The following is a 27,456-nucleotide window of genomic DNA, read 5'->3' on the forward strand; positions in this document are numbered from 1 at the left end:
AGAAGGCTTGTTTAGAATGTAACTAAGTCCAAACCCTTTGTCCGATCAAAGCTCCGATCGATAACGAGGGCGATATCCAAACAATGTGCATGTGGCATGGCGTCGAGTCGCCTGCGCCGGCGCATGCAACCCAACTCCGTGTCATTTGACATGCGCCGCTATGCTTTGCGTAACAGATATTTGACACGAGCTGATAGTGCCATACTGTTTGCCTTTATGGTTTGGTAAACACGCTTCCCTGTTTTTGGTGTTATGGGCAATATATAGTGTGTCAATCGTCACGGCCTGAAGATCAAAGTCGAAAACTCTACGAATTCGTCGATGCTTGAATATACTTATATTCACTAGCTTTCTTTAGATGTTAGTTCAGAGTTAAACCATGCAAACATGAAACTGTTACATAATTTTCCAGGTAATTCTTGCATCAAGTCTCCTGATTCCTTCCTCGCCTTTTACCTACCACCTTCACGAGTAGATACTGGTATCTGCTAAGATTTTCTTATAAATCTTCTCGAAGGCAATCTGACACAACCACAGACAACTGAAGTTGGTAGAAACATTGCGTTTTGCAAAATTACTTCACCTTACAAAGTTGAATACCACTTGAGAACTTTTGCTAACGGACCGTGATAATTATTGCCAGATGACTGACTTTGTTCCCGTTTATCTGCCACTAGTTTATAAATTACAAAACAAACTTTGAACTTGCTAAGATCGTGTACATTTGCGGGTACTATCTCTTCTCGGCGTGATTTGCATAAATATGGGAATAATGTGATATTGTTATGGATATTGGAGATTATAATTATGATACAGGTGGGTTGGTGTGAGTGTTATAGGGCGTAACATCCAAAATAGGAGCGTGGCGCGTGACGTGGCTTCCGTAGCAGGCGGCTCGTTCGGAAATAGAGGCTGTCGTGGGACCCGCCGCGTGACGACACGTCCCACCATTTCACACAACGAGCGATATTGAGTGCCTCTTACAAATTTACAGCACCACTGTGTCATGCTCATTTTGAATTCGGGTTATTACGTAAAAGTTTGCTTGAATTTTATAGGCCTTACGAAAGTTTATTGGAATAGTTTCGCCAAGTGAAAACTTCCACGTTTAAAAAAAGCTTCTGAAAACGTTGAGTGAAAAGTATTGTTACCGTTTCGGATAATGCCTCTTTAACGTAAACTGCGCTCGAAATTATAAACAGCACTTAGAAGGCCATATAATTTTATGTCTGTCGCAATATAGCGATTAATATCGCCTACAAAGGGCGGTCGAGGGCGATGCACGTCCCTTCATTGTTTACGCACCTCCGCGTCTCCTCTGCAGAGACGAGATCTAGAGATCAAAGATTACTCTGCCATCTTACTTTTACGATATTGATGAAATACTCGCCGTAAAATACTGCGCGTGACTTGAAACTCATGTGTATTTTAGGCCTTGTTAGCTAAGTGAATTGCTCTTTACACGTCGATCTTAAGAAAATATATCTACCTATTGAGTGAACAAAGAGCTTTTGTACCAACCGAGAAAATATGCCGCCTGTTGGGAAAATAGGGCTCGTTACGTTACAAGCAGAGAGAGATTTCAGACCGCCCTTTATTAGAATGTGGAATGAAATGACATGGATACTGTAATTTCCTTCGCAAAACATAAAAAATAAGACATCATTAGGTTGGCTTATATACGGCCTCTTAACAACAAATAAATAAAAAACTGAAAGGTTATATGAATAATAATATTATAACGTAATATAATATTATTATTCATATAACCTACGTAGTACGTAGTACATCATTATCATTCCTTTTAATAAGGCGATTCAACCAATTAAATTCTGAGAATTTATTTGCTTACTTGAAGTTGTTGCCCCTTAGCAACAGGACCATTTCACTTATATTGATTCAACATGAAGTAAACAAATGTACGTATATGGTTGCCGAAATATTTCCATAACGATAACATACCTCCTGACTTCGGGCGATGTTGGGAGGCTTCGAGATTTCCTGTTCTTGCTATGTTGCCGGTGGTGGCCATGACCCGAGTTTGTATTCCCCATGCTTGTATCGACACGCTCAGAACTTCAAATAACGTAACATATCGCTGAACAAATAGCACTATACACTGGAGTTGCAATAAGCACACATTTTGCACATTTCACGCACGACACTGTTCCATTATATTGTATTTTTTTTTTCTATATGAAGTATTCCAAGCGGAGTTGTCCCGTGAAAGGCTTATTATTGTCTACCCTCGCACAAAAATATTTCCTGTCTATGTTATTGTTTGTGCTGTTGTGGGCTGAATGAGAATACAATTTCATCGACTACCTTCATTTTAGTATTATACCTACTTATTTAAGAAGTTCAAACTATGATATCTAGTGATTGTTGTGACACAAATGTTTAGATGTCCTTGCACTAATGCCAAGCATTAAGATCGAATTTCTGATCAGTGTTATGGGTTTGGCGTGACTCAAAATACCTGTCTATAGTTCAGCGAGCCGAGCACCACAAATGCCAATGTTCGCCGGCGCTCAGAGCATTGCTGGAATTTCAAAGGTCGGATCGGTTGAACCGCTGAGCCATAACTTACTGACCACGGCGCACGACCACAAACATTCCCTTTATTATGTGCAAAATCACATTTATAAATTGCATCTAACTTGAACTCCTATGATTTCATTTATTAACAGAAAGTGATCTTCAACAATCATCAATTTAATAGTGAGATAGAAGGGAGGGGCCGAACGATTAGTGATTATTGTCTCTTTGTTCCGAGAACTAAGGACAATGGAGAAAAGGGCCTAATTACGAGTGTCGTTCCAAGTGAGTTCAAGGTACATTAACCTTCTCCGACGTTCAAACTTTTGTTAAAAGTTATATTATGTAATCCCCGGCCGACTAGAGATGCTTTAAAGAAATGGAACTAGAACGGCGCGCATAATGGGCTAAGTTGAATGGGCTAGCTCATCAAACTCATTTCACTGCAAATAGTCTATTGTGAATTGTAACTGGAACTGAACGCCAATGCAGTGTTTTGAGCGCATTATCGAAATTATCATAGCGGGTGCAGTGGCATCGAACACTCGCGCGTGTAACGTGCACTCTCTAGACAAGCTCCACCAGTTTGCACTAGTTCCATTATGCGTAACGAGAAACTTTTGATTAGACTTTTGACTAGGTTATAAAGTAAAGGATATTGCTTACTATATCTGTGTCTACATTTTGTTTTAAAATTATCAAAGATATCAACCGAATACACCTCACAAGCAATAAGCGAGCTAAGTTACCTACTTAGTCGTGATCTTTATTCATAGCCCAACGAGCTTTTGTTACTAATTTATACGGCGATTGTTATGACGCGATTATGACTCCTCGGAGCTTTGAATTTATTGTTTTCGTGACTCGTTCAATGGCGGTTTCTTTCGTACCTTGGATGGGCGGCTTTACTTTAAGAACTTATTGATACTTCGGAAACAAAACCAAGAGTTTAATAGACACGTATACTAGTCATACATAAACATTCGAAAATAAACTGGCACACTACATCGAAATAAACATCAGGGGTCTCCAGACGCAAGACATTGTGATATGCGAAGGCATAGAGGTAAATAATTCATGAGCACTTCACTTAAACCCGACGCCTATAAGCCTAACGCCCACTTCACATAATGACAATGGACAAATCACGTAAAAGGTGCGGGATGCTCGTGAGATGTCAAATGTCGTTCGTGAGGGATAAATCTAGATTGGTAAGTGATGCATTGCGTTACTTGGTTTAATTCGAACATCTTTTGTGATTTTCGATGTGCGCAATGTTCCAAGAATTCCCTGTGACTGCTCGACTGGTTTATTTAACGTCCGCACCTAATGAGCGTGAACTGCATTTGTTTGAGGAACAAAACATTTCATTCGTTGGTAATATCAATCATGTGTGTTCTGCAGATGGATTTACGTTTTCACGGAAAGCCGTATTGCGACTAAGAAATGAGACTGACTGAGAAAATAGTTACAAGAACATTTAGGAAATGTCAAATTCTCTTAGGCATTAAATGCTTCGTTACAATGTTGACTACCTAAGTATATACGCGCCACAAGAAATGCCACGAATAGACTGTTACAGTTGCATATAAAGGTTAAACTTTACTTGGAGTAGCTTGCATTATGCAGTTTGTATCTAAGCAGCATCTGCGAAATGAACCAGGTATACGAAGGTGGAACTTAATAGAGATAGCTTAGCGCCTTTCCTAGAAAAAAGCACTTATCTTGTTACTAAGGTTGCCAGCTAACCAAATTATCTAGATCCTGTTCGTATCATTAACTTAAAATCATTATATATTAATATCAGATGAAATGTGTACCTATAGCAGGAGCATAAATTGCGCTAGTTCATTTTCGATAATGTTCGTACATAAGTTGGTCGTCATATTGTTATGCGGGTAGGTAAATTCTTGCTTGCCATTTTGTTGGACTATCGACCCTAAAATAATGTTACCAGTAAGTATTAAATAAAAAAAATATTGTCATAAATAAAGTAGTAACTGAGACTCTCTTGTCTCGCTAAAATATAACTTTTTCCTTTAAATTCAGGCTCAAAATGACAATGCAGCTTTACGGGTTTATCTGCCAACCCTGTGTGGCCAGCAAACAGAGAATCGCTTTTCGTAGAAGCGAACATCGACAGGGCATGTACGGCACACAGTTTTATGCAAATTTGTGCACGTACATATTCGATAGCCCATTAATGCGTTTCACTGAGTTCACGTGGCAAATTGAACCACATATATTGTAGGGGCCAACTTCCCACGGCGATGTGAAGTATCAATTAGTTACGCGATTAATGAGAAGATATTGCGTGTTTAGAAGATTATTAATATACAGGTATGAAGTTATCTTTAGCCCTGAACAAGGTTGAATAAGTGCCTGCGAATATGAAATGAAATATTTAACAAAACAGCTGTAGTTTCCTTGCTATTTTAACAACTCTTCTCACATATTATATAAAGCAAATGACATTGTAACCAAAATTTCCGAGAAACCAACAAGGGTTAATTATTATTAAGAACACGCAACATTATATTCTGTCGCTGTTTTAGCAATCGAAATAATACATCTAATAAAATTTCTTGATTTATTTTATAACATGTCTGTAACTATGAACTTTCGTGATAGAAAACAGAATTATTAATAGCTGTGCTAATTATTCGAACGTGTGATAAGTTCCGAGAAAAACGTCTGATGATAAGTTTCTGTCAGCGGATGAATGTTAGTATAAACGGAAAAATGTAATAAAAATACAAATGCAATAAGTAGGCGATGATTCGTCTACAAAAAAATCACCATCGAAGCACCACTTTGGTAAGCTACAGTCCACTGTTACCGAAATAGAAATGAACATACTTTAACGCTAAACATTTCTCTGTCACTTTTAGAGTATTAAAAAAGGAGTTTAGAATATTTATAGAAGTGATGAATCTATCAATCGTTTCCGAGAAGACGCGGGATGAATCATATTCTCTCGACAATAATGAGTGTTGGTACTATTCTCTGGACGTTCAGATATTCAGGGCAATAAATAAGTCAAGTCCAAGGTAAGTGCATGTTGGTAAGGACAGATTTATAACCCTCCAGCCGCCGATGGCTCTTGTTTCGTGAGATAATAACATAAAAGTGATTTGGTGGGACATACCAGCTATTAGCCATATATGTCGGACGTTTTATAAATTAATAGTACAGCTATACCATTATAGGACGTTGGGAGCTTTTAATAGACTAAGAAAATAAACACAAAATCCGTAGGACTGAATTTTTCACATATTCGGAAACCATTAAAATGGTTGGAATGTTGATTTTTAAATACGTTATGGGTTGAAATTTAAAAATGAATGCATGTATAACGCGTTCACAAAGTCAATATTTATTTTGGACAAATCGCTTGTTGGTCATCGACAGTCGGTTTTTCAAAAATACTGGGAAGTTGTGACGGAAAATACAGTGGAGCAGAATGCTAATTACTTCCTTCATAATTAAGACATATTGGTAATGCTTATAGCGGTAATAAGCGACAAATTGGCTTGTGGACGTGCTACAGTATACTATGGCTATTACCGAATTTGTCATCATTAGGTAGGTGTATCTACATCAGAACATTTGATACATCTTTGATTGATAACCGTCATTCATAATTACGTTTAATTTAACTTGCTTGTGATTATGTTATTAATTGCAAACAATTGCCTTGTGTCAGTTTTGCTACAGTCAAATACTTGCAAATAAAAAGGCTCTTATGGCTGATTTTATGACCAATATTTAAACCTAGATTTTAATTTAAAATTTGTAAGTAGTACCTACATAGGATTTAAAAGCGAGAGGAAATTACTATTGAATAAAATAACCAACAAAAAGAGGACCAGCAGCATTACACCTTCATTACCTGTAACTTTTCAATTAGGATATTCTGTTACAAAATAAAGGTTTCATTTTGTGTCTCAAATAAAGAGGATACGAGATGCATTAAGGCCACAATAAAAGTCGCGAAATATTTGAGCCAGTGATTCAGTGAAAACGTAAAGACTGCTCACATAAAAGCAAATTAATTAAGCCCATACAATAGCCGCCTATAAACAGGGTTTGTTTGTGTGACGTGGATGGGGGCGTGAGTTGGGGCACTGGTTTCTGAACGGTGCAAGTTATAAGCTAGGGGAGTTCTAGGACAGTAAGCGCCTTTGTTTTAAAAGATAATTATGATGTTAAATGTAAGTACGTTACAAAGTTTTCAAGTAGGCTGAACAGACAATAAAAACCTAAAACTTGATGTTTTAAATATCTTTCCTCGTTCAGCAAATATGATATTTTAAAGCAGTTATGGAAAATAATTAGGAAGGCTTTGGAAATATTATCGAGTATTTAATAGGATTTTCATTTTAATTTAATTGACGCATGCCGTATCAATAATCGCGAACGCCTATGCCATGCACCATCCCTTACGCAGCAAAATCAGCTTTTAATATCATCTGAGTGCCGTTAATAACGTAAAGCCTTTTGTCCGAAATGCCTATGCGAATCTGGCCAGACACTTTCGCGATTCTCGTTTATCCAAACTAATATTATAAATGCGAAAGTAACTCTGTCTGTCTGTCTGTCTGTCTTTCTGTCTGTCTGTCTGTCTTTCCGTCACGCCTAAACTACTGAACCGATTTGGATGAAATTTGGTACAGACATAGTTTGGAACTCGAGAAAGGACATAGGATAGTTTTTATCCCAAAAATCCTGCGGGAGCGGGAACTTCTCAAAAATCCCGCGAGATCGGGAACTATGTGGGTAAAACCAAAAATCTGCCGGAAGTCACTATTCCACGCGAACGAAGTCGCGGGCAAAAGCTAGTAAAACATAATATTAAAATATTTTTTATTCAGCACTTTATGGCAGCTCGAAGTAGATTTTTCTCGGTCGCTATTTATTTCTCTTTTTAAACGAGCTTGCCTTGCTGTGAAGGAATGCCATTATCGATTTTCTTTTAGTGATCTTCCGTTGCTATAATCAGGTTGACGGAAGAAATTGTGCTGTTGAAAATAAACTTTAAAAAACTGCAGATGACTTCAGAATTAGCCCATGCGATTTAAATTACGAAATTTGATTATTCTGAAATTATGCAATCATAAACAAACACGAAAATAATATGTATATAAAAAAACTCCCACACACATCCAAAATTGTTTTTGTTTCATTATTTACTTAAGGATAACATTATTTATTCAAACGCAGACATTGTAAAAGAAATGAGCGCAATTTTATTTAAAGTTTGCCTTCATATTTTGTCTCTAAACAAAGGGGGAGGAAAGGTTGAATTTATGGCAGGCTTGGATCGGACGCTTTAGCAGATGCCCTTTATTGCGGAAAGAAAAATAGTGTATTTATTCATAGCTCGATAGCTGTGTATCTTGCTGCTCGTCGTTGATTAAAGCAAAACTAACCAGGCTTAACGCTAAGCATTAGGTATCATTATGCTTATGCTCCAAAACCAAATATTTTTTCATTACTTAGGAAGTTTTAACTAAATGCAGGAAGTGCGGTGGTACAATATATTTTCATTAGCGCGGTACCTGTGGGCTCGAGCTGCCTGCTCATGACGCTAAGTCAGATTTATCACGCGCCACCCTCCGCCCTTTTTCAGTGTCATTCAACGAACGCGAAAAACTTTCCAAAACTTCCACCAAACCGTTTACTTCCCCGATAAATTATTGTTTTCCGAAAAAGAAAGTCATTTCAAACAATTTATAGAAAGATTTAATCGTACCTACTTAACGCGAATACTTGGGTCTGCACTTTTCTCTTTCAATTTGTTAAAGGCTTTCTTACAACAAAATTATCGTTTCTTATTCAATAAAATAGCTGAAAAGCCATCAGTCAAGGCGTGAAGATATCTGTGCAGAAAATATATTGTAAATCAGATAGGACTTTCATCGAGCAGATTGTTAAACTCAACGACCTCGTTAGAAGTAACAGTTGATTGCAACTATCAAAGCTTTCGCGCATAACGTTCCGTTCCTATCTGCGCCCAATGTGTCAGTTAATTAATTAATTTTAATTATAAACACGCTGTTTACGTGCACCTACGTATCGATACAATTACCGTTAAATTATATCGATTCGCACGTGTTGTTCACTAGGTCCTTACTGTAATGTCCTACTGATAATTTTCTATCACAAAACATAATATTAAACGACAAGGTTATCATCAATGTGTTTATTGACACTGTCCTATCGACTATCGAGCACGTGTTCAAAAATATCACTTCCTAAACAATACTATCTCGAATAGCGATCATTTAATAATATTGATAGGACATTACATAATGAAAGTGATAACAATGGTTTGAGGTAAACGGAACGCGTTCTGAACAGTGCACGCGCATGTGATCGTTCACAGGGGCGCTCGATCGCGGGCCTCGCTATTATCGATTAGTTCGTGTGAACTGTGAACTATTGTTGTGCAGACGGGGGTCCCAGAATCTTTAGGGGGACCGCCCCTTCATCCCTTCCTGCGGCCCGAAACCCAACAAACACCAACTCGAACATTCAATATCGTTTTGTGTTACTAACACATTTAAATGCTAAAAATGCAATAAAAACGTTAAAGTTTTTAGAATAATAGCGTAAGAAAATACTTTCCAAATAGTTTGAAATAAAAAATTGTTACAAATGTCGTAAAATTTAAATGCTCAGCATTTTTAGGGTGTGGCTTTTTTATTGTTCCCCATTTTAGTTGTATTTCCTCTGGATGCAGAAACTACGGGTGAATAAGAGGGTCATTCCTTTTAGCGTGACAACTGGACATTTACTAACTATTCACTGTGAGAGAATTATTTCTAGTGTCCGATTAAATCAACTATTAGAAAAAAACATGTGGGTATCAAAGCTTGAACAACGGGCTAATATTCCGCGAGATGAGTGAGTACAAAACCAGAAGAATTTCATTGAATTACAAAAGTTTTGAGATCTTGAATAAAGCTCATAATCAATATTACAATATTTGAATGCTAACTATCAGACGCTCAAACATCACGAGCGTGCACGACAACAATAGTCACAAACGTGCTAAATATCCGACAGGAGTTCTCTCGTGTAAAGGTTTTTGTATTGAAATTTATTCCAGTGTTGCATTGCAGTGAACTGCAGCCAGTATGCACGCCTACAGACGCCCCGCGGAACTGGTTTCGCGATAAACACACACACATTAACCGGCCAAACAATTTCTACAGAAATCACAAATTCCAATCAACGCCATTATCCTCTAATAAGCGAACGTCTTGGACTGTCTGTAATTAAATGCCTTCTTTATCATTCGAGTATCGTTTTGCTGAGGAAATATCTTGGGACATAAAATTATGTCCACATACAGCTTTTCGTAACCTATTCCTTTTACAAGAAGTTCATTTACACCAAAAATGTTGGAAACAAAGTACATGCTTGCTTTGAATGTCCTCAGTAATAGAAAAGCTCGCTTGCAGTCACAAAAGTACATGTGAGCAAGCGTGTATTCAGTCCACAGGTCGTTGCTGTTTACAAAAAACATAGCGTGAACCGCAGCCATGTCACAGAAATAACATTTTTATGATCATTCAAACAGCCTCTTTCATATAACACGGAATGTTACTTACGAGTAGTAACGAACGTTAAACCATCAATGTTTCTGTTTATTATTTTCTCGGCGAGCGTGCTTACTTTGACTTTCAAACTAAAAGCCAAAAGTAGTTCTACTAACACCACACTTAAGGCATCACTGGGATCTGTGATTCATATATTGTGAAATCACTAAATGCAAATTAAGATCTATAAATTCCAAATATTTTTGTTAGCAAAACGAACAGATATTTTATCTGGAACTAATCAAGGAGTGGTGAAACTGGCTTTAAGCGCTGCAGCGGTCTGAGCTGCTACTTTACGTTTGTATAAAGTATGCACAGGTACTGGGACTAGACTTGTAGCACAATTTACTCAGATTGTATTCAAATGTTCTCCGAGGCGATTTCCAGGCGTAAACATAACACTTCAAGTTTGTTGTGAATCACCTCGAAGTTGGTTCATGTTGCTAGATTTACTCCTTTGTTATTAAAGTCGTCACTCACACCTGTGTCTAATTGGAGTTTGTTATGAAACAACTGAACCGCTGCCATTTTTACAACATCCTTCACCAAAACTACGGTAGATATTTAATATTTACCCTTATCTTGACCCGTTATTTTACGAACAATGGTCACGAACCGCCGTCATTTCGCAGCCATTCCGTTTTTGTAACCGTCTAAGAATAGATAATGTTATGAAAGAAAAATATATTTCTATAAGTTAGGAGAGAGAAAGGAAAATTTGACACAACTTTGTGTAATTTTTCATTTGTATTTTCTTCTATATTATGAAAAGATTTTGTACTTTCACAAAGTTTAAACAAGACATTCTAAGTTGAAGTGTCGTAATTACGTTTCGCTCCTCATATTAGCCTGCCTACGCGGACTGCACCTTTTTGTATTGCAATTCTATTTCCAAACGGCTGGCTGCAGATACATTAATCACGTTTGCACTGGACTTTAATGGAGTTGAACCAGCTTTATGCACAGATACCTGTTCAATTGGCGTATTATGTTCTTCTACATATTAGACAGATGTATGTAATTGCTTGTTCGCGCTGGGTTTGCCAACGCCTTTATTGATAGGAAAGCGGAACACCAATAGGCATAACGACTGTTTCAAACGAAGTGTGTCAAACCCTTTAAGTTTATTATGTTGTAAATTTTATGTCGCTTTCCTATGGTTTACGTGATAGTAGATAGGATGTTACGAATTAGGTTAAATCACTGAAATAGTTCAGTAGACTACTCCGTGTTGCAATTGCCCACTTCTATTTTATGAAGATATAAAATTATCATCTAGCCATATCTTAGTATCGGTCAGTTAGGCAAGCTTTTGCAACAAACCGTGGGCGGATTACTAGAGAAAGTGATCTACACAATTATAAGTATTATAAGATACACTACAGGCTCTGCAGTAGATACGCCAGTTATAGTTAAAACGAAAATGCTATAGTCATCACCAACCCATAACAGATAAACATTTTTAAATGAACTATAATTAGGTTAGTAGCCAAGATAACTAATGTAAAAAATGTAGACAAAGAACCATTTAAGTAATCTCCCACAGTTGTCTATATGTAGGTACTTTGATTGACAGCTACTGGTATTATCGTGATCAGCGTAAATGCAATGTCTACATAATAGGCAACAGACATAAACAAACAGTTTTTTGCATCAATCAAGAATCAACAGGTCCATAGATGTAGTATCGTGATATTTAAAATGTGTTGCCATTTTATTAGGATATTTTTAAGACCAGTCGTGGCCCGTGGGCGGCAGCCAGGCTCAGATAACTCGATCCTTCGCCCGCACACTCGTGCGCAGCATCGCAATAACTTAAAACGCGAACCTTGTTAGACTTCGCGATTGAACACGACCAATGAGACCGCTAACATGAAACGAAAAGGATCAATGATGCAAGATAAGAAAATCCGAATGTTTACCTCAGTAATACTTAAAGTATCATAATCCATGAAATGTCTTTGACATGAACCTGTTAACTGATCACCGATTCGATCCCGACATTTCTTTTGAATAATTCGCTCTTCAGTATGCAGCAGGACTTTAAAAACATCGTACACTTAAACTAAGTTGAACTTATGTGACATTAATTCAGCAGATTTCTCAATAGAAGTGCCACTTAAAATTATGTTTAGATTCCTCTTAAGAGTTTAAATAATTTGTGAAAGCTTGTCGTTGAAGATACATTCATTTTCTTAAGCTCACGTTAAGTCAGAATACGGAGAAGTGATTCGCGCGTGTAAACAAAACGACTAAACGCTCGAATTAACTACAAATACGGAATAAAACGTAAACAAGAAAATCATCTCTGGTCGTGTTGCGTCCACTTAAACAACTCCGATTAGAACACCGCTTTACTCAGGCTATAAATACACGGCAGTGAGCTTTGCACACCATAAACAATAATCCTTAACACGATTTGTCACAGTCGGGGCGCACTCGCGGCGGTTCAGCGGCGCGCGGAGCGAGCGCGTGCTCCGGCCAGCGCACGAGAGCGTGCACGCGCGACCATTGCGTCCGCACGACAGACAAAACACTCATCGAAAGCGCAAGGGCCTTCGCCCCTTCCGAATCCGTGATCGCGCGGCGGGATGCAGCGAATGCTAATACTGAACAGGGCTGTCCGTCAAGCCCGCATCGCTCGTTAAGCTCAACTTACGCCATGCTTAGCCGATGCTTGGGATTATGGGAAACAGTTAAATTGCACCATGCTCATTGATTTACAGCCGTGTTGACCATTAAAGTGCTAATGAAGAAACTTGTTTCTTGTTTACATGCCTGCTGCAGTATTGAGCTTTAAGTTTTTCAATTCAAGACTTCTAATGAACCATACCGATTAGTGTGGGTTGCTCTTTTATTTATGCATGGTGTTCTTAGTCCAGTCGACACAGCCCTGGCTAGAAGATGTATGAAAAACTGACGGCACGGGTGCCATCTGCGCTAGGGAGGGGACCCTTGCATTAGCGGGATGACGTTATGCACTCCCAGAAGGGTTCGCGGCTTATCTCGTTAAATCACTCGCGCCGAGCCGCTGCGAAATAATTTACAGAGGTGTTTGCGGTAAACAGTTTCCTACAGATAACTACGATTACATTTTGGCTGACATGGTTTTACGGCCGGTTATGTCCGTTACCTGTCGACATTCACTGGGAAGGGTCCAGAATTATTGCTTTGAATTGAATTTTACATCAGATAGGATAGGTAGGAAATGATTCTTCCCAAACATATCTGTATTTTTGTAAGGTAGAATTTTTAATCGCATTCCGCATGTATTTCTTGGTGACAATAAAAATATAAATTAATAATACCTAATATATTTATACTACCATAAAAATCGATATAATATTTTCTAAGTCGATAAAGCCATAATTTATTAAGCTCATGACTACATCTCGCATAGTTATAAAGATTATTGTAATAATCGGAGGGTGCGTATACGGCCCTATGGCTATTGCGTCACCATGAATTCATATTGATCGATTATAATGACATAAACGTCGAAAACACATGAGCTGTTTATTGCAGAGTCGATTTAATTAAGTATCCGTATATTAACTACATGAGAGTAACTCAGAGTAGAAAATATGATGTAGTCAGGATGAAGGCATGATGCAGTAAGTAGGTAAGTATGTACCTAGTAAGGTACTGCAAAGGGAGATGCGTGGGATGCAAATTCAAGTAAACAGTCCAGTTAGATAACTTTTTTCAATGAAATTATGAATTTGTTTCAGTAAAATGAATTTCATAGTTTATTTAACAAAAACTTTTACGAACCGCAGTTTAACGAAGTAAATATTATGTTAAACGTTAAAATACTCATAAAACTTAGTAGTGGTAAAAAACAGTAGAAAAAACGTTGAAAGCTTGCATTGTTTCTATGTTTACATGTGTTCGCGAGCTGCGGAGGGCGGTTTGGAAGAACAAACACTATAAGACTAAATAAACTGTTGACAATGTTACATTGAGCTACGAAACTCGTAGAACTGCCATTACCGAATGAATTTATCATTTCCAATACAAACACTAGATTTATTGCAATACAGAGAGGGAAAGCTCAAGACTTTGCTATGTACTACAACCTCAGTATAAACTTATTTCTCACTAAAACAAATCGTATAACTCTATCCATATTTGTTGTTACCATTATTCGAGAAAATACATTATACGCTTTGAAATACACAACGAAACGACAATTTCGTAATACTATTTCTTATTAAATTGAATCCATAAAAGCTGAACTGAAAACACAATTCACTGTAACTGCTCTATGAGTTGTATGCGTGAACACTCAGCGTGCAAATGCAAACAAAATACAAACGGGGACACATTTCACCCCGCGTCACAAGAATTTGCTGCACTGCGGCCCACTAACGAACTTCGCCGAACACACTAACTTCGACAATATGTCACAACCGTTCCCCCGAACACAACAACATTTCAATTCTATTTCCTCAATTTCTAATAAACTCAAATTATAATTAATACCGGTCAAAGTGAGGAAACAACGCGGAAACGTGCCGGCTCAGTTAAGAATCAACTAATTCCCCTTTCGCTTGTAAAACGGATTAAACTATTCGTGGAACATCTAAAAGCATCTTGTGATTTATAATAATAATATAATAATAATAAGTCGTTTATTTCGGAGACTTGCTCCATAGTTTGTTAGTAATACAACTTACGTAACTATGTTAGTAACTTTAATTATAATTATAAAACAAACAAACAAAATAAAAATAAAACCTACAACTAATTCAATTCATGTATTTTCCTGCAGTATCAGACCCGTAGGTATGCATACGGGTCCAATACTCCAGAAAAACACCGTCCAGCCTATCCCCGATCACCCTCAGGATGCCATTGGCACTCCCACGAATCCTGCGTAACAATGATGCCGTTCTTTTCCTCATGATTGCTGAAAAACTATCTGTAGTAGATTCAGCAAACATTGCTGACGCGCTACAGAATCGCGGCAGCCCCAACAGCACCCGGAAGGCGTTGTTGTACTGAACACGAAGAGCGTTGTAGGCCCTCTGCGTATGCCTGACCCATAGGCTGCATGTATAAAATGTTTGACAATAAGCCTTGAACAGGGTGATCTTGACCGGTCTCGTACATCTTGCAAACCTACGGGCCAACATATTGCATCGGACCGACAACGCTCTCCGTTCCCGTTCTATGTCCTGGTCATCATTACTATTTATAACACGAACGTGAGAAAATATGAATTATATTTTTGAAGCGGTGCCGATGGCGTCTCTCAAGATACGGTTAATGTATATACTGTATGGCACTGTCACTATAACATAAGTGGTACATCAATTTAAGAGATATATTTTTGGAGACACGATCATTATCGTGATTTACACGCGAAACTTTTGAAGATTGCCATAGGGGCTCGGATCCGATGCGGGCTGTTAAGTTTCAGTGAGGTAGAATTTAGTGATTGCCTGGTTTTTAAATATAATTTTTTATTTCCCCTGTTCAAAATATTTTCAGCTGCAAAACTTTAACCGCTCAAACTGCTCGCAAGCCTTAAGAGCAGCACGTATTGTCCATTTCTAACAACAGTTGGATTAAACGAAGCATTGAACTCATAAGGCGTAATTTACGAGCAATAAAGAGTGCAGTTTAATAAGTGGATATTTCAACAGGGGCCTGTCAAGTCGCGCGAGCTCCGACTCAAACGATCGTAAAGGGAAACGTCTTGCTCAGTTCTGCTTTAGACGTTTTCCTATTACAAAAATTCACCATGGTGTTTCGTGTTCTTGACGGGTGCACTTAAATCAATTTGGATGGCGAGATTTGTTGAAAGTTGCTGCAAATTTCAAATATTGCATTGTTTCATATCTTCCGTTTTCAACTAATTTGTATTTCTTCTAATCTTTCAATCCTTTCCATCCACCCAAGTACTGAGAGTTATGAATGTACTCAGCCTAAACTTAATCCGAAAACCACAACCCTGAAACACTGTGGTGTATTTGTGTATGCCATTACCATAAAGATCGTAACCAACGTAAGAGAATTGTGTTTGTTGATGGAATAGACAGACGATAGTGACGAGCGGCGCGAGAGATATGTAAACAAACACGCCATGACACGCCGCGGCTGCTGACACCACAAACATACTCAACATGCTCCCGAAACGGTCGGCTTTCGACTCGTAAGCGATACGTTTCAAAAGGATCATACCATTTGCGCAAGGGATTATGCAATTTGAGAATCCGATCGTAATTTCTGTAATGGAATATCAATAAGCCTCTAAGTAAGTTTAGATGCAGAAGTTTATATAAACAAGCACGAAGTTCTGAACTCGTTTAGCATAAGGGGTCAAAAGCAGCTAAGCAGCAATTAGCCGAGCCAGCGTTGTTTATGTTGACAACTCAACGAGAAATTCGATACGAGCTCTTAAGTTCACACCACCAACCACCGTTCCTAACTTCCGTAATTGGCTACTCGAATCCTGGCCCCCTCAGCCCTCAGTAATTTTACACTTATATCGCAGCATGAGACGAAGCCGACTTGTTATTTAAAATGAACGATGATCTGTCATCCGTCATGACACCGTTATCTCGAGATTTAAGTTTCGAAGTCTTGTCTCATCGATTACGATTGAGTTGGTTGCCAGGACGCCCAGTCGCTGCAAATTTTGGTAATTAGTTATAACGGTTTCGGTATTTCACTGTCCTTTTGTTTTATGTTTTCATGTTTATCCCTGGTAGGTACTTAGTGTGGGTTATCCGATCTTTATTTTTGGGTTTGTTTCCTTTTGAGTTTTTCTACTATTGTGTTTAGTTTACATGTACATCTTTTTAATGTAAATCGAGATGCAGAAGAAAGTCCCAAAAAAAGGAAATAATGGCCCGTATTATGACTATCACAACTGTTGCATCAGGTTGAATGTCACAGCGACATTTGATGTGTTACACAATTTACATCATTATACTTAATGATCTGTTCAAGTGTTTACTGTATTCACTTAGGTATCTCGGCAGCCCGGGCCCTTACATGGACCGGCCCGGTAAGGAAAGTGGTCCCATTGTGTATAAACGTGCGCCCTCGGTTGTTCACCTATGTGAAAAACTGGCTGAATTCTAATTGTGGACCAGTTGCTTTTGGCGAGGAATGCACTGACTTTTGCTTTGAAGTAACTTGCACGAAATCACAGCATCAACTTTAAGTGAACATTTTGTAACGATTTGTTTGATAGTGTTTGTGTTCTTAATATAAATATTTACACTTTCATTCGAAGAGAGCTTTGGATTGCATTTGTTTAAAGACGATGTGACTATATAAAATGTTTTGAGCGAACATTATCATGAGGTGCTCAAAATGTCTCAATTAAACAGTTACATAATCTGAAAAGAAAATAATTTTCGATGTTTTTGGTCTCCATACTCACAATCCTTTTTTTTTTAGTTTTTCTTTTTGTTCTGATTCCACCCAAAACTCGTAGCCCATCCACAAAAGGGTATAATGAATATGTACAAAACACAGCACGTGCTACTCATTCAGTGGAGCGACGCAACAAATGACAAACAATGGCTTGTTAGCTCTTTGTCGTGACTCAAGTTCGGGTCCTGACGTGACATCCTCGCATTGTGCGCGCAATCAGGGAAGCATTGACCGGTGTCAAGACGGTTCGGAGCTGTCAGACGCAGTATAAACGTCTGCTTATTAATATGTAAATGGAAATGGCCCTTAAGTTCTAACGTGGTCGTTGCTACCTTTTTATGAGTCATTTGTGTTTTATTGGTGGTTGAATCTGTTCTTGTTTCAATAAAGATAAGTAAGCACTTAGATAGTAACAGTAGGTAGGTATCACTTATTTCCTTTAAAAGCATAAAGTTAACAAGTTCTTGGAAAACGCGAACAAAAATCGATTTCACTTGAATGTCTAGAGAACGTTGCCAAAGGTAATGTCCCTGTCCCAAGTTCACGTTGCCAAGTGCAGTCTTTGTTTACTAACATAGAACATGAGTAAACCTGCAGGGGCTCATCTCGGCAACTCGCCAATAGAGGGCGCTAGACAGAAATAGAAGTGTCACTGGGCGGTGGTACGAGAGAATTATTGCTTTCTCTGCGGTAGGCATTTCCGATCTTCCGACTAAACTAAGAATGGGTTTACAATTTTGTATTTGTATATTTTGGTATTATGTATTTTGCCAGGTTTGTACAAAATTGGAAGGAGATTCCACGAATATCTAAAAGTGAAAATGTTATCAAAATAATTACTTAAACACCGCTAGTAACTTATTCTGACTTAATTTAAATTAAAATCTGTGTAGGTAAGTACTGCATTGTGTACATACTTAGTAGCCTACCTACCTAAAGCATGAGACAATTGTGATTATTAAAGTATAATCTCTAAGTGGATATGGAGTAACCAATTAATCAGATGCAGAACCGCCTCTTGCAAGACCAAAATAAGTCCGAAACCTAAAATAGATTATGGAATACATAATCAGACAACTTCCAAAGCGGGCGTGTAGTAGGTGAGCTCCGAAGCATTTTACATATTTTTAGGTACCAAAATGATTTTAAAATATTGATTTCTTTATTTTCATTTTTTTATATATTTTCATTGCAATGTAATATTTCTAGGCAGTGTTAAAAAAAGAATTTATAACGATACATACAATACCTATGTATAAAATTATTATAAACTAAAGATAATATTGATTCAGCGACAATTAATATTATTGCATTACGAAACGTCCGGCTAACTTGATCAAAGTTAATTTTAGTCTGAAAGCTTAGTTACAGTAAGAGCCATCTAGTGTCGAGTAACTGAACCATTTAAAATTTTAGTTTCTTGTGAAGCTGTAGTACACCGTTAGATGGCGCTGTTTTCGACTAAAGTATTACATTTTAATATAAGTTTTAAAAAGTTATCTTTTTATTGAAGCATTAATTTTAATAATTTACACTTACCTATTGGCTGTTAACGTCGTCATCTCGACGTTATTAGCGCACGCTGTTAATATTTCATCGCAACTGCTGCCACCTGTTATGCGTTGGACTGCATTCAGTGAAACATCTTCGCTTGAAGTTTTCCCGGCGTTCGCAGCATTACCGCTAGATGGCGCTGTTCTCTGTTTAGTGGCTTGTTTATGTCGGCTGAGCGCGAAAAACAATGCCAATACTGCTTTTAGTTTTGCATCCCGGATATCTGCTGCTGTCACTTGTTCTAATCCCTGGACTTTTTGGGCGTGAAGGAAGTCCAAGCAGCACTGAACGTTTTCCAACTGTAAAGAAAGAAAAAAGTTGGTTAGATTGGGTAATCAACACTCACGACCACGGACGAAACCGAGGTAGTTTTTAATAAGGAGGGAATACCCATTACATTTTTATACGATCTTATAGTAGATATGTAACTTGTCCCATTTCATTTTGACTAGCTTGCCAAAGAATGGTACCTAAGTATTGAAATGTGCCTGATTTTAATGCATTTAAAACAGAAGGCATTAAAAATATTTGAGAACGTCAGTTCCTGTTGCCAGGGACTAACCCACCTTTGCACAAGTAAATAGGTATCTTCTAAGAACCGGCGATCGTAAAATCATACAAGGCTACATAATGTGAAGAGGCATGACCTAACAAATAATAGGTCTACATTATTGATTAGGATTAATGATCAAAATTAATCAAATTCAGAACAGGGAACGCTCGTAAAGTATCATAAAGAGCACCTTGTTCTAACGTAAATGGTATCGCTGCAGATTCGCATTGCGACCGTGTTATTAACATTATTAATAATTAATAACACGAAGCTTTTACGTGTGTTGTTGCTATTGTGAGCCGCACGCGCAAGCGCTTCCGATCTTACACGAGGAGCGTATCAATGAGTTTATCGCTTTATGATGGGCCTTGAAATATCAATAGGTTTAGGACAGTACGTGCACTTATTCCGTGGTTTATGGTCTGATGTGAAATATTTTAACTCAGTTTTTAGGCATACCGAAGTTTTGTAGGTGACTTAAATTTTGTACATTATGCTATCAAGCATTGAAGCTAATGCAGTTTTGTCTTGTTTTCTCAGTGTTAGACGAAACTCTGATTGCTTTTTTATGCTTTCCTGCACTACTTTCTCATAACCAGTCCGATAACAGACTTTATGCACAACAATAACACAAGCTTTTGCGCCTTCCAGAATCAATTGATGACCTCAATGTGACATGTTGAACAGGTACGAAGCATGCATCGCTCGCGCACGTTACGACACGGCTGCGGTCGGCGCCGGCCCTTAAAAGGCGAGTCTCCTGAGCTCATAGGTCACCGGCACAACCAGTGGGTCCCGGCGACCGGCATTGTGCACCTACCCTTGCCTTCGTAAGATCAGGGCTGCCTGACGAAATGTGACCACAATGGAAGCAAAGGTTGTGTGAATTTCGGCAACTTTTTAACTGTTGCAAAAGGTAACTGAGACAGTTGTTTTTATATTGGTACTATTCTGAAGAAAATTGATCGTGTCAGGATTTACCTGTGGCAGTATAACTTTCAACGTTTTTGCAATCACATCACATAATTACTAGGCTCTTAATTTCTAACTGCACAGTAATTTAAGTGCATCCAGCAGAATGAAAGTTAGTGTCAGTAATGTATGCAAAGCTTAATGTTGGCGGCATGCGGTGCGTAAGTTAATAGTGCTGCGTTGAAGTTTGCATAACAATGGCGATGTAACGAGTTTGGAATAGCACGCCATAGAAACACTGTCTGCTATTCTACTTTCTGTCTAAATGTTCTATGACGTGTGGAGACATAATGATACTTAATTTTACCTTCACAAATTACATCTTTCAAAACCATTGACAGCCCTAGCTTCAAGTAAAGCGTTTCAGTGTTATGGTCACATGTCTTACAACATGTCGTTTTTGTGTAGCTTCTCACATCCCGCAGGAACAAAATAATGTCGCCCTCCCACGAACCGTTTTCGTCGTGACAAAACATCCGTAAAGAAAAACGAGAAAGGCTGACGTTTCATTTTGAACTGTCTGATTGACGTTAAAATATGATGCGCCAAATTCTGCAATGAAATTATCTCGCTGGTTGACATTCCCACCCAGTTTACAATCACTTTGATGCTTCACGCCTAAAATGTCTTGTTTTGTTAATTGAGACTCGTATTTTCTTTAAAAAGTTTTATACTTAAATCTAAGTAGGTGCAAGAAGGGGAAAACTTTTAACTTAGCGGTTTGACTGTGCTGGGTTAAAATTAGTTCAGTAATTAAGGCTACGTGAGGGTAAACACACTGATATTCATACTGATACTGATACTACTGATATTCATACTAAAAAGGTGTTCCAGATTTGGTTATAGGTAGGTACATATTAATAAAAGAGCTAACAGAGCAATATTATCTTCGCGAACAGTCATAAGACCTAAAGACACAAAAGATGATTAGTCCAACGAGGTCACAATTTATAAAGCTGTCAGGATTAGTAAATTGCAAGCAGGCCCAGGCGGGATTGAAATTGGCCAACGTACAGAAATAGAATGAGAAAATTGTCTCAATTATGTCACTGCGTTACTTCAATTACGTAGGAAACTGACAACTGCCAGAGGAAGTGTATTGTTGAAGTTTTATTGAGAGCTGGCGACCATTGCGACAGGTCATGCTCCGACAAGCTTTTCATGAAAAGCATTGACCTGCGTGCTCTATTTACAAGCATTACTAGAAGATACTTTGCCTCCAGAAGCTGAGTAGGTCATCTCAAATGTGTCAATTCGATAACTTTACCTAAGTATTTAACTTACCACACCTAAAACAGAAAAAATATATAAAATTAAAATTCGAGCAATCATGAAATCAATTACCATGTACAATATCAATGATCTCCCATTACCCTTAACTCTAATTGTATGCCAACTTTCGGAATGGAACACGAAACTTCCGACGCAGCTGTAAGTAGCAGCTAGGCTGTGAGGTTTCGACCGTGGAGGCCATTTCCCTTCATTGACCCCGCGATAAGATAAGCTAGAGCAGTTTTGTTTTCCTGTAATTTCGCTTATCGGGGCGAAAATTAAAAAATGTATTAGAAGGATAATCGCTAACGTCCCATTGTCTATCAGTTGTTTTGCTAAAGTGGTATTTATATGTTTGTTGTTTATTTGACAAAATGTTAATTTTGTTAGTTGATATGAACTGTTTTCTTTACAAACATAATTTGCTCATATTATGTACATTACGCAGTACAACATTTTACTAAGTCTGACTAACTCCCCAGCTGTTAATTTCTACGCTATCTAATTAATTGAGTATGTCTGTACCTCTGCTGTATTTGGACTAATGAGAATACATTAATTGTGTCCTATATTGCCATGTTGTAATATTAGTTCCATCACGTTAATAAGTAGAGATATATTTGCACAATGCCTTAGGTTTCTAACGTAATAAGAAAGTTTGAAAACCCGACAGCAATTAAAATAATTCCCTTTTTCTCTGCGAACGGTTTCACAAGTTCCATCTTTATTTCGAAATACGAAACATGAAAAAGTTATTTCCGTCTGAAAATAGAACTTGAAACTTCTCCGCACTAAAATGGTTATTATTAGAAACGGCAGAATTAATTAGAAACTTTTAAAAGGAAAGGAGCCCATTTCGAAGCAGTCAGGTAAAAAATAAAATGCTGCATTCTTATAATCATGCAGATAATACACCGTTTCTTTCATCTGAATATTTTTATTGTTTCGATAATCCAATGATTCAAAGTTTCCTCCAATATATCTTGGCAAGGATTTGTCTCACAACAACACCTAGGACTCATACAAAATGTATCTCGCGTCTCATCTATACGCAGCCTTAGACCAAACGTGACAAATCTGACTAACAGCTTACAATCGCAATCGTGCGCACTTCGATGGAGCAACTCTAATTGGTCTTCGTTTATCGTACCACAATTAGATTTCACTTGGGAACGAGAAACCATAATATCTGACCTATTGTGTAAACAGATTGATGCAATATGAGACAGAATAGGAACATCAGATCAGGCTTCAAACTAAGCTCAAGCTTGTCATTGTGTGATTGCTAATGGATTAATGTGAGAGTAATCTGTAGTGATTCTAACATGAAAGCAATTATGTAGGTAATCTTCTATTCAGCCAACTTTCATTTGTTTTCAAATTCAGTAAGTTCATATTGATAGGAAGCATACGTCCATATTTTATATGTTAGTTAAGTTACATTGTCTTGATACAAATATTTCAAACAATTGTATCATTTCTATTTTATTCATGGAATGTCATAATACTTGACAAATGGTCATAACACAATTAAGGAAATGCTACATTTAATTAAATTCTCACACTCTTTAGCATCATTAATCACTTAAACAGTATTATCATTATCCTTTACTACACATGTTTAGCTATACACTACCGTCAAAGTGGTTGGCTTTCGCAAATTAGTTTAGCGTATGACTGACTGACTGTACTATGTTTCGTTATGTATGTTGTGGTCACGAGTGCGAATGTGTTGTTACAGCATTTCCCATGGGTGACATATGAAACGGCGGAGAGAGCATGTCCCGTGATGAAGACGATGGGTCGGATCGATGGTGCAGAAACTTTGGTAAGCTATGGTACAATGCCCTTTGCACATCACTAGTTTGAACTAAAACTACGTAGGTAATAGTAATTATTATAGTCATCTGTGCTAAAACCTAGTTTACACAAGAGTTTGATGTATCTCTCAAATTATTAACGGTCTCAAGCCGTGCTTACTTTTATTTATTTTTACCACAATATAAAAATATTTACATTTCTTTCTTCTAAGAGAGACAATCAGTATTGTAACCAGTTCAATGTTTCAATAATAAGTAACACAGATGTCGGACAAAACAACGACGAACTCGTCTCCTAAGATAGCTACAATAACAATGTATTTGCTTACTGATAGATACATTATGATTATTTTTTTATAGTTTATTGTATTGGTTGGAAGAAAATATATATAAATAAATAATAAATAACCATTAATGCGGGCTATGTTCGTGATCGTGATGGAAATCGAGACGATTATAGCAGTTATAAATGTTGATGTTCAATTGTTTAGTGTTCATAAAGTATTGCTTTATTTCTATTTATGTTTGATCGTTCCTTTGTTATAATGCTCAAATACTTTTACTTGAATATCATTTTTAAAATGTAATTTCCGGATTCCGAGAAATGGTGGTTGGTTTTGAGTGATTGTAACGAAATTAATGTTTGTTAGGAGAATTAAATGTTAATTATTCTGTCAAGTTCTGGTTTGTTTGTGAACATGGTTGTTTAACATGTGATTTTATCTGTAACCTTGGTTAATATAACCACATTTCTACAGTTTTGCCATGTTGTATAACTATTAGTTTATAAAATACCTACGTTTGTGTGCTTAAGTATTTATGAAAACCAATCTGATTCAAAGCGATTAATAATATTTTTCAAGTTATGTTAAAACGGTATAAACTATGTTTATTATGAAAACATGACAATCATGAGAATGTTCGCCCAGCCTATTTTGCTTTTATTATATTTTCATATCGTACCCCTTTAGCATGGCCTATGTAAACCATATCAAAATGGTAGATATTATTTATATCATTCAATAGTGTTTTCCAACTTTCCTGAACATATCAAAATTGTAATGCCTATAAACTTTAATCGACTTGCTCATATGTATAAAAATAATATCACATTACAGCTTCGGAATTCGTGACAATATTATTACAATACAGGTCTTAGTGTAGCTCCTATTATTTCGAAGAGAGTAAAGCATTTAAATCCACCATAAGGCAGCGGAGGCACGTGCCAAGTTGATCGGCACGCAGCAAGGTGAAACCTTTGCCCTTCGATACGCTTGATAGTCAAACAAACTCGTTTTATAGACCTGAATACGGACCTAATTGGTTACTAGGTTAAGCATTTGTGAAAAAAGTAAATGGTGGCTTAAATGGTAGCTAAGTCTTTTTGAGTGTCGTTAAACGATATTTAAACGTTAAATGTAAAGGATATTTTTCTGAAACATAAAAAAAAAAAAACATTTTAATTTAGACGCAGATATAGAACTTCAAGACACCGTTGTCAAAAGAAGCAACTTTTAAAATGCATTCGTTCCTAATCGCCTCTGTCTCTTACAGTAGATAATTACAGACACCTAAGTAGGACTGTAATTTTTTCATATTTGTTCATTTATCATCGCCTACTATTATCAAAATAAACCGCTATTTCCTTCCACCCACAAACGACAATTTTTGAGTGGACAATCTTTTATCCTACTTCTAGCACCTAACAGTTAGACTCGTCTATTTTTATTCGCAATACTTCTCAAGGCTCTATTAATGTACAGCTTTGCAAGATAAACAATGATGATTGATCATCAATGTCAATCATGTGTCTGAGATTAATTTCTGCAAAGGTCTTCTTTGTTATGTCTATTGTTTCCTATTTCCTATGGGTATGCTTTAATTATTTAAAAATACAATCTATTTGTTTTATTTTATGAGCGTTGATGAAAAAATGTGTGTATTTGTGGGAAACAAGATTATAACACATCCCTCGCATCTCTCACTCTTTTAGAACTTCTGTATAATCTTATATCCCACTATGGTTATACTTACTTAACTTACGAATCAACATGTTCTTTCTTTCAAGTTTATATTTATTTGAAAATTCCGCTACAAAATCTACGATATGTCCCCTACTTACGTCCAAATTGCAGGTCTTTAATGTCTCCTCTATAAGTAATACGTAATGCTTATACAGTTAGCTGAACAGTACTTGCCATGCAAATAGCTCATTAGTTTTGTGGTCGGCGGCGGATTTAAAAAGCAAATAAACACTGAAAGTCAAGTGCATCCCGTTATGCTGCGGTAGGTCATGGCACGCCCGAACATTGTGTTGCCAAAATAAATATCTTTGAATAATAAAACGATGATATAAACATTATAGGAGACTTGTAATGGCGGTGAATTTAAATATCCATGGAAATCGGTCATTGGAGAAAGATCGATTTGAAATCTATTACCTAGGTCAATATCAGAAAGCCGTATCATGATTGAAAATGTAGATCTGTGAAAAAGCATATGATATGTTGTGATAAGGTTTATACTACGCGCTGTCTACCAATTCCTTAAATGTGAGATAAATACACCTTTCAACTCCAAAACCTGCTCTACTCGTGTTTTTAAAAACACTTCAGACTGCATAATGACAGCCTTGCAAGCATTGATTAAATCTACGAAAATTGACACATTCAAATTAATGCGTTGCCAAAACTAGATGCATTCTGGCAACACTGTCGCGCATGTGTGTCGAGGCCTTGTCGTACAACTGGAACGCGCCTTATCTGCGTATACGCAACCATTCGCACCTTCCACCTTCGACGGTAATGCATATCTCGTTTTAAAGGTGAGTAAGCAATAAATGTAAATTGCAATGAAATGAAGATGATTCAAAAACATAAAGACATGTTTTACATTTTTTATGTTGCGTCGAATTGCTGTGTTTATTTATGTTTTTTGTGCCAGAATTCAAGTTCACCTTTTGACCTTAAAGCTTCAGTTGCTAATTAAAAAGTGGATACGCTAGTTTCCTCGGACTAATGCAAATTAACCTATATCTCACTCGGCAACTGTTCTAACCTTTGAATACCAGGTAGCTAAAGTCTCAAAAAATGATATCACCCCGTCAATACTAACAATTTGTCAACAACAGCTCATAAAGAATCAGACAAGCTATTAAAGGGGGGCCGTAAATCATGATAACGTGTGGGGCTCCTAAAAGTGCGTAGATAACAATTCGGTGTAGTCACGACAGGCGGTCACGCGACGGTCATGTGGCGGGTGAACCACCTGTCAAACGGTGACGTGCCCCAGTTTCGAACGCTGGCTTCGGGAGCTGACAGCTGACGGCAAATATTGAGCATCGGTGATTAGCGAGCGCTTGTCACTTTGGACTTGACTGTGGACGCCGGTTTATTGATTGCTATCATTTATTTTGATTTGCTTTATTTTTTTAACTGGGAGCATTTTGTGACGGATGTGTGTTGTACTAGTGTATTCGTGCCTAGTTTATAGGAAGCAAACTTAGATTTCTGCTCACTTCAAAGAATTTCTTCAAACAGCTTAACATCAAAAGTAATCCATGTCCAAATGAGCTTACTATGAAATGATTGAAATTCGCAAGTTTCCTCGAATCGTCTGCAAAGACATTATGACTTCCGTGTGATTTTAGCTAATATTGCGAAAAGTCCACCTTTAAGCGGTAGTATATAATAACTAGGGCATGGAAATTCTAGGAATTATCTGTTAGAGACATTCATATACGCATTTT

The 27,456-nt window shown here is 37.4% G+C and overlaps 1 protein-coding gene across 8 annotated transcripts in view; it reads right to left on the reverse strand.

Annotated features, from left to right (window-relative positions):
- The window catches only part of LOC124641062 (protein sickie), a 161,311-nt gene that overhangs the window by 69,247 nt on the left and 64,608 nt on the right, over window positions 1-27,456 (reverse strand). For 7 of the 8 annotated variants that reach the window (XM_047179075.1, XM_047179074.1, XM_047179070.1 and 4 more), the window contains exon 3: window positions 19,077-19,390. In XM_047179075.1, coding sequence (XP_047035031.1) covers window positions 19,077-19,390 — 314 coding nt within the window. Of the gene's footprint in view, window positions 1-1,962; window positions 2,083-19,076; window positions 19,391-27,456 lie in introns of those variants that run through there. The other variant, XM_047179099.1, reaches the window with a different exon arrangement.

This window comes from Helicoverpa zea, chromosome 2 (assembly GCF_022581195.2).
Source record: "Helicoverpa zea isolate HzStark_Cry1AcR chromosome 2, ilHelZeax1.1, whole genome shotgun sequence".
In the NCBI taxonomy this organism is placed as follows: Eukaryota; Metazoa; Arthropoda; class Insecta; order Lepidoptera; family Noctuidae; genus Helicoverpa; species Helicoverpa zea.